At 31.4% G+C, this 9,134-nt stretch overlaps 1 protein-coding gene across 6 annotated transcripts; it reads right to left on the bottom strand.

Annotated features, from left to right (window-relative positions):
- Positions 1-2,412: 2,412 nt before the first annotated feature.
- Positions 2,413-8,431, bottom strand: LOC145043177 (disease resistance protein RPV1-like). 6 transcript variants are annotated; one of them, XM_078991777.1, is made up of 8 exons: positions 8,292-8,431; positions 6,949-7,698; positions 5,091-6,219; positions 4,675-4,998; positions 3,683-4,597; positions 2,965-3,595; positions 2,771-2,836; positions 2,413-2,648 (listed from the first exon to the last, which is right to left on the bottom strand). In XM_078991777.1, the coding sequence occupies exons 2-7, from the start codon at positions 7,485-7,487 to the stop codon at positions 2,805-2,807; spliced, it is 3,570 nt and encodes a 1,189-aa protein (XP_078847903.1). In that variant the 5' UTR covers positions 7,488-7,698; positions 8,292-8,431; the 3' UTR covers positions 2,413-2,648; positions 2,771-2,804. The 6 variants fall into 6 exon arrangements, with proteins under 6 accessions (XP_078847903.1, XP_078847896.1, XP_078847912.1 ...); XM_078991770.1 differs by having other exon boundaries at positions 2,413-2,630; XM_078991786.1 differs by having other exon boundaries at positions 2,413-2,836; positions 3,683-3,795; positions 4,558-4,597.
- Positions 8,432-9,134: the final 703 nt, after the last annotated feature.

Genomic DNA, 9,134 nt, shown 5'->3' with positions numbered 1-9,134 from the left:
TTTTAACAAATATAAATAAACATAACATAATAAGAAAATTGACTAATATTATAAAAGCCCTAAATTTTTGACGCATAATTGGAAAAAGCCCTAATATTTTTTTTATTATTGTTATGGCCACAACTTTCTACATAATTATTGCTCTAGCCCACTTAATGAGTTTCATGGTTAACTTGGTTAACTTTTTTACAAAATCATTAGTCCCTGAGGTTTGCAAAAAATTACACAACATGATATTTTAACTTTATTTTTCGTTTTTTGTATACTTTATTTATTTTTGGGTTATATATATATATATATATATATATATATATATATATATATATATATATATATATATATATATATATATATTATTTTCTTTTTTATATACACTTATTTATTTTCATTTTTTTTTACTTTTCAACAATTTGATTTTTTTTTACCTTTTGTTTTCTATTTTTTCGTGTATATATAGAATATATTATAGTTTTTTTTTTCAATTTTCTTTTCGTATTATATTTTTAATTTTTTCACCTTTTAATTTATTTATTTTTTCTTATTTGTTTTCCAATTATTTTTTTTATTTTTATTTTTTTATTTTTTTTTATTTTGAACTTTTTTATTGACCTTTTTCGAAAAATGTAAAATGTATTAATATATTAGAGTATATTATAATTTTGATAATTTATAGTTTTGTGTAATTTTTTTATTTTTTTCAAGCAAATAAAATAGTTATGTTAATATTTGTAATTTCGGTCAAACTTATTTTCTGTTTATTTTTTTTTCTTTAGTGCTATTATATTTATGTTACGAAGAAATGAAATTAAAAAATTAGCTTGTTTATTGAGAATTAGTTTTTCAATGTGTTATATAACTTGCAAATTAAATCATATTTCTATATGTGATATCAATACTTTAAATTCAAGATAATATCTTTCAATTTGATAAAAGATTAAAAGAAAGAACTAAAAAATATAATAATAGTCGGTCTCTATAAAAAAAACTTTTTATAGTAATTTAAATTAAATTCAAGTTCGTTTACTTGAATCAAAATAAATAAAAACATTAGAAAAAAAAATAAATAACTAAAATAGAAAATAAAAGGTAAAAAAAATTGTTGAAAAATCAAGTTAAAAAATGAAAATAAATAAAATATATAAAAATAAATAAATAATGTGTATATATTTATAAAAAAACAAAAATAAATAAAGTTTACAAAAAACAAAAAAGAAGCTTAAAAAACCAGCTCGTGTAATTGTTTGCAAATCTCAGGGATTCAATTTGAACTTTTTAGAACTGATTTTGCAAAAAAAAATTAACCAAGTTAACCATGAAACTTGTTAAGTGGGTTAGAGTGATAATTCTGCGAGTAAGTTGTGCCAGATTCCAATTACACGTTAAAAATTTAGTCTATTAACAAAACTTCAAAAGGAATAGAAAAAAGTTCCTTGAACAAAAAGTAAAAAAAACATTAATAAATGTATTTGAAAAAAATGTCAAAAAATAGAAAAGCTTACTCGAATAAAAACATCAAAAAATTTAAGCAATAACATTAAAAAAACATTAAATAATAGATTTGAACAAAACATCAAAAAATCTAAATTATAAAAAGTACAAATAAATTAAGTAAAAACAATAATAAATAATAGACAAAATTACATAAATGATCCCTAGGAAAACATTAATGATCTTATGGCCATAAGAGCAAATGTAGACTTAACTGAATAACTTAACATTGTTAACCAACAAGACTTTCTACAAGTTTTATAAAGACTAAAGTTGGTTGGTTTTATCAACCATAAGGTCCATTTATGTAAATTTGTCTATAATCAAACATGGTTTCTCCGAAAAAAAAATGTGATAAGAATTAGAAAAAAAAATGAAAAACCTCATTGCATAAATAATTATAAGCATTTATTTAAGAATGGGGAACTTTCCATAATTATAATAATTTTGTAATATTGGATTTTTATTTCATATGTTCCATATTTAGGTCTTTCATATCTTAGATTACAATAAGTGTTTAGTTTCTGCCTTGCCATATTTTAACTTCCACATTTTAGTAATTTCATATTTTTGTTTTTATGTTGAACAGTTCAAAAGTGAATGATATCGTCTTATAGAGAATTTTGAAATTAAAATAGAGTAATGTATATTTCCTCCTTTACACTTTTAGTGAACTGCTGTTAAGAGCCTTGGCTACGAATAAGACAATCAATGTTTGCAGGTTTTATTCCATATGACTATGAACAAATATTGTACTACCTCCGTCCAAAATTAAATCCAACAAAAATTGTCCACATTTAACTTTTGAAGTTTTTATTATTAACGTTGACCTGAAATCCAACAACCCTGCCTCTGCCTCTGTTTGTGGCAGAATATTGTGAGTATATATTAGTTAATGTTGAACATAATATCAGTTATTAACAATTTAACACAAAAGGGTGTGTCCATTGATGAATGTTGTTGTGAAAAAGGCTTGTGTTTCGACAAAACGAGATAAATATGTACACAAAATATATCTAACCTAGCATTGTATAAATTTTGAACATGCATGTTTTGTAGATCCAACTCTCTGGGACAAGACAACACCAAAACCAAAAGCACCTTCATTTCCATTAGAAAACATAAATAAACCTGAAAGAAGACTGCTTAGATTCGATGAGCTGTAGAGATGAGGAAAGGTCAGGCAAGTCAAAGTGTATATAAGTCTGTTGAGTGGACTGCCAGTTGATTTGTGTGCTAGTTTATATATGTTATAAGAAAAGGGTTTTTGGGATAAAAGTACCTTAGCGGCCATCCTCAAGTACACCAGTCTTCCTTTAGGACAAGGCTTTGAAGTAAAAATCATTATCTAATGAAAAGAAATAGATTAGAAATTCGGCAATGATCGCTGAAAACTAAAACATGAATTAAAATACTATCATTTAGCTGTTATCAGCTTTAGTTAAAAAGTAGTAGATATATAAGAATGACATTTACCTATAAAGTGGGCGCCTTCTCCACATAGATAATAATAGTTTAGTCGAACTATATCAAGGGCAGGCCACAAAATTCGATCTTTGTTTAGGATGTATTCGCCTGTTGTTGTTTGAAATCCGGTGAGATCTCGACCAATAATATGATTCCATGACTTGTAATAACCCAACACATCTTGTTTCTCATCCATGTTGCCATCATCATATACAAAACCAACCCCACACTCCTTGATAACTGCATCACCAATATCATCTGGTTCCCACATCACCATAATAGTAACGTGGTCACCACATTCCATCTCATTCATCCCAAACATCCAATGGCTTAACAATGTCAAGCACTTTCCACCGATATCAAGTACACTGTCAACGTAATGTTGGTATATCCAGGTGAGGTTCTTTGTTATATTACAAATTTTGATCACCGGCAAATCTAGGAGAACATCATCTACTAATTCAATCCCCTCATCGGGAAATGGAGATGCCAACACACAACAGAAATTTAATCCAGTGAGCTTGTTAGTAGATGATGAGATGGTAAATGATATAGATGGCCCCATGCTTCTATCTATAATCCAATTCGGCATCTCTTCGCCTCCATAAATTGTGCTGAATATTCCAAATTCATAATACATCTGCCAAATACAACCACCTTCATTAATCACCACATTAGTTGTATATACATTAATATTTACACAAAGACATAATTAACTACAGAAAACCTGGATTTCAGATTCCTCTGATTCCCCATAAGTAGAAGAAGTTGTCACGTGCCTTCCGTTCAGGAAGTCTAGCTTAGTCCAGCCCAGACGATGTAATACTTTTTCCTCAACACCTGCAATTGGTTGGATTTTGATCACACCTTCAAATTCAGATGATGAATGTACCAAGATCCTCCGTCCTAGTGCTAACTTGAGTGGGGACATTTGTGGATCAAATACAACTTTTCGTAAAAAACACTTATTAGAATGAAGGTTCAAATGTGTGAGTGTATGTGGTGGATGCTCAAATGTTGTCAGCATTTTACAATCGCTCATACTAAGTATCTCAAGCCTAGGAAGGGTTCTCACACAACTGGGCAGGGAAACAATAGGATTTTTATCTAAAGTTAATTCCTTTAACATAGGCAAGCAACTGAAGTCCATAGGAAAGGATTCAGAGGACAAATTATTATTCTCAAGTGATAAGCTCACTAAAGATCTCGGTAAAGAAATCACAGAGAACTTTGAATAACTTGGCATAACCTCCACAACAGTGGAGGAAGAGCTTATAGTGTTTATGCCAATATTGTTTGCCTTGAGCATTTCTGAGGAATCCATATCCCTAATCCTGATTTGAGATTCACCAAGATGACAACCGTTTAACAATAGTGTTTTAACTTTCTTTAATTTGCCTAAGCTTTTTGGAAGTTTTTTCAGCTTCTTGCAATAGCTTAGATCAATGAGGGCAAGTTCAAGGCATTGCTGAATTGATTCACAAACCTCCAGCAAACCAATACACCCTTTGAGTATTAACCTCTCAAGTTTAGGGAGGTGGTCAAAGCCACGAAGACTACGAATCTGTTCACAAAAACTTAAATTAAGAATCTTCAACGAACCAAGCAATCTTTTGTCTTTTGAGCACGATCCAATCATTTGCTGAAATAGAGATCGGTTACATTAATAGTGAATGTTTTCAACACGAACTAGAAGAGTAATACATGGAAATAAGTTACCTTCAGCCTCTTATGAAGTCGTTGTGGATAGCTATGGAAAATCTCCAATGATTCAATATTGCTATATGACATGTCAAGAGCAACCAAATTCTCCATCGATAAGTCAGAAGGTATATATTTCAAAGGGAATCCATGCATACACAACCATCTTAATTCTTCTGGAAATTTTTTGTAAGAGCCGCTGATTTGCACATAATTGAGTTGTAGCAACATTAGCCTATCCATCTTACTCAATGAATCTGTTTTCAACTCAAGTGATCCATGTAACTTCTCTTTCTCAAGCATTCTCATATCAAGAGTGAGTCCTAGAACATTTTCCGTACCCTAATAAGAAATGGGATGCAAAAACATTTTAAAATGTTAGGCATGTGCATAGAAATACAAACTGCTTTAAACAAGTATATATGTCCTCTTACCTTTTCCTGTTTCAATACTCTAAATGACTCATGACCCCATAATCGACTTCGTTCCCATGGTTTGTAAAGTGATTCTTCACGTACCAAAAATCTTCCCATCTCTTGAACCAATTGATGCATCATCAATTCATTAGTATCTCCAACACTAAGAAGGCATTTGTCGATGAGATTCGTGATCCCTGTTTTTGTTTCTATATCGCATGCCTCTAATATTGTTCTAGTAACATCTCTATCCATTCCAATAAAGATACAAGCAATATACTTAAATAAGTTCTTATCACTCTCTGATGCCAAAGAATCAATGCTCATTCTCAACACATTATTTATAGGGGAATCATTTTCTTTCTTTAGTTTGTCTATGTAACCCTCCCAATAAGTTACTTCTCGATTATGTAGAGACCTACCCAAAATTTCAAGAGCCATTGGATGTCCTTCACAATAGTTCACAAGATTTTCAGACACCTCTTCATAACCTGGCTTGGGATTATTACACATGAATGCATGAAAACACAAAAGTTTTTGGGATTCAGTAGTAGATAAGCCTTCAAGCTTGTGTTCTGCATATTTGGGTTTAATTTTCATTTTGAATAGTGAACAACTTTGTGTCAACCATGCGTCCTTTGTTGTTATTAGAATTTTGCTTCCTGGACGAAAACCTTTGCTTCCAACTAACGCATCCAACTGGTCAAGACTACCAATATCATCAAGAACTAGAAACACTTTTTTATTGGCTAGTACTTTCTCTATCATTGAGGTGTATATAGAAACATCATGAACTTGAACTACCGAACTTGGTTTGGAAATGTCAGCATAGAGTTGTTTTTGTACATCAATCATTCCATTATACTTTTTATCACATCGCCTACTTATGTCTATAATGCAGCTGCTTCTGTCAAATTCATGAGAATGTAGTGCGTAGACATATTTGGCTAAAGATGTCTTCCCGATCCCACCAATACCTAAAATAGTAACTATATCTGTGGTAGGCGATGATGCATCCTTCAACCATGAAGTGAGGAATGAAATGGAAACTTCCATCCCAATAAGTTGTGGTAATGGAAACCTTGATGATATGTGTAATCTACGGAAGATGTCCTTGACAATTTCATTAATAAACTCCACCTCAAGCCTGTAATTTGATTTTAGTAAGAACAACAAAACACAATCAAAACAATTAACATGTGATGCTAGATATTTAATTTTTCCAATGATCCAAATCAAATTTATATCATATTGAGCGATTATGTAATTAAGTTTTTCATATCATAACAAATATCATATTTGCACTGCTAACCAAAGGTCTTCTAGCCCAACAATATTTGTCTTCCCTCTTTAAGGTTGAGGTTTCAAGTCTCGTTTGAGACATAGATGGATTTAGGAATAGTTTAGTAGTAGATTATACAATAATAGATAAATAACTGTAACAATACAAAATTACTAAAAGGCCCTTAGAGCTAACAAACTCCTAACTAACTTGAAACTAGCTGGCTACTAGATCTATCATTCCAAAAGGTATTAAAGGAGAAGATACGGAGGAGACATTGAAATGCATAAGGAGAAGATAATGTTGAATTTTCATGCACTAGTTTAACAATATTAAAGGAATGTGGAAAAATAGTTACGAGGTTATTTCTAGGTGCAAGATCAAATGTTCTGCTCTTCTTGTGTCTGATGTAAAGCTTACTTCTTTTATGTAGTATAGATGTAGAGGAAAAGGGACAGGGCAGTTAAATTGGTATTGTTATCTGTTAATTAACCCAATGTAATCTGTTTTTTTTTTCTAGCTTCTCGCTAGCTTTAGTAAAAGTCTTATTGTGCAAAAAAGGAAGTATGCAAATATGAGTAAGAAAGTGATTACCTGCCGTTTGCATCCTTCCCTTTTAAATCAGCAACTTCTCTAAGCGCTTTATTCCAAAGCTCTATCTTTTCAGCCCATTGATTTCTTTTATTTAAATTTGACTCTGCCTCCATCTTCTGTCTATGCTTAGCCATTGCATCTCCAAAGCTACCTTCTTGCTTCCTGACATGGGTGGGCTCAACATGATAAAAGATGGGGATGACAATATGATTGGATGTCATACGTTGCTCAAGGATCAACACCAGTTCATCAAGACACCACGTCGAAGTAGCATAATTTTTGGACAACACGATAATAGAAGCTCTAGATGCTTTAATGGCACTCTCCAATTCTGGTTTTAGATCTTCCCCGGTTTCAATCTCTTCATCGTCCAAAAAGGTAGTGATATTGGCATGCATGAGGGCGTTGTAAAGGTGATTAGTGAAATTATGACGAGTGTCAACACCTCTAAAGCTTAAAAATATGTCATATCTATGAGTTTGAGCTGATGAAGAGGATGAAGAACCTTCTGAAACTGAAAGTTCTGAGAGAACAACCATTCTGAGTTATGGCTTATGCCCCTTCACTCTTCCCATGATTTTGTTTATCTTATCTCTTCTTTCGCGATATATGTTGGTGTATCCCAATAAGCTGTGTAACTCACTTTCCTCCGGACATCATCGGTAATGAATAATGTTGGTTTTACCGTTTACCTCTTCCGTCACTTGTGCTTCAATCTCAAGATCCCATACACATTAATGTCTCTACTCTCTACAAACGAGATAAAATCCAAATATTAATGCATTATGCAACTTAAGTCTCATCAAACATGTTACACCTCAAATATAATAGCATATATATATATATATATATATATATATATATATATATATATATATATATATATATATATATATATATATATATATACTCCTTAAAAAACATTTAAGTGTTTAAAAAACAATACATGCACCTCGATGTTTGCCATGTGTGAATTAATATGCTTCAGAAACAACCAGAACACATATAGCCACGTACAGATTGGTTTAAATATTGGTTATTTGAATTGGTTAATCTGTTTTTCTGGCTAATTTTGTGTGCAAGAAGATATTAAACCATTAAATTCAGTTGACTGACGAAACCTGTATTTTGGTCCGATCAACCCACCATAAACACCCCTACTATTGTTTAAATAAAATCCATCTAAATTTCAGCGGAATAATCATCAAACAAACTAACACCAAATACCATTGTAGAAACAACAACAAAATCCACTCGTGCCTCATATGAAACGAATTGTAAAACATATAGGAAATTTCAAGTTTTCACTACATACCAACAAGCAACGAGGATAGAAGACGAACCAAGTGAGACGAGACATGAAGGAAGACGAGTGGAACCTACAGAGGGTACGGCAGTAAGTTTTCAGGGGAATGAGTCAACGAGGGAGGGAGACGACGAGAGAGGGGAAGGTCCTCATGGTTTGTGGATGCCCTTACTCTTCAAAACCAGTGATGATATATATTTTAGTAGATTGCAAATATGATCCCTATGCTTTGCTCATAAACACAGGTTTCATCCATCTGTTGATTTTGTCCAAAAAAGGTCCTCATGCATTGTTCCATTTTTGTTGTGTATATATTTTTTTATCTTCAAATCTAACTTTGTAGGCTTTTATAACTATTGATCTCATATGGATACAATAAGGCTAAGCGGAGTGGCCCGCCAATTACCATCGTCAAACTGCTAAGCAACTTGGAACACCGCCCCCTAGCGCTCGTCAGTGTGTTGGCGAGAAGAGAGAAGGTGAGAAATGAATGGGATTGGTCGGTGTGTGGCTCAACTGGATTACTAATTTGCTTGACAAAATTCAATTTATGAATACAATTTAACAAACTTTGTTCTGCAATAAAAATGGTGATTTTGTTCCAAAAGTAAGAAGATAAAGCGTCTGTTTTTTCAAAGAGAAGATAAAGTAGATGAAATATAATATATTTATTGAATGGTCCTTGTAGTTTTACTTTACCTTAAGACTTACTTCCTTGAGTTTTAAGATTGTTTGTAAAGAAGGTATCACAATGATACAAATTCATTTATAATAATAATAATAATAATAATAATAATAATAATAATAATAATAATAATAACTAATTACAAAACAAATAAATAATTAAATTTAAAAATTATATTGATAAAACAAGTTAAAT

The sequence above is a fragment of the Lactuca saligna genome, chromosome 1, assembly GCF_052625555.1.
Source record: "Lactuca saligna cultivar CGN05327 chromosome 1, ASM5262555v1, whole genome shotgun sequence".
In the NCBI taxonomy this organism is placed as follows: Eukaryota; Viridiplantae; Streptophyta; class Magnoliopsida; order Asterales; family Asteraceae; genus Lactuca; species Lactuca saligna.
This window is presented reverse-complemented; position numbering and strand designations above follow the sequence as displayed.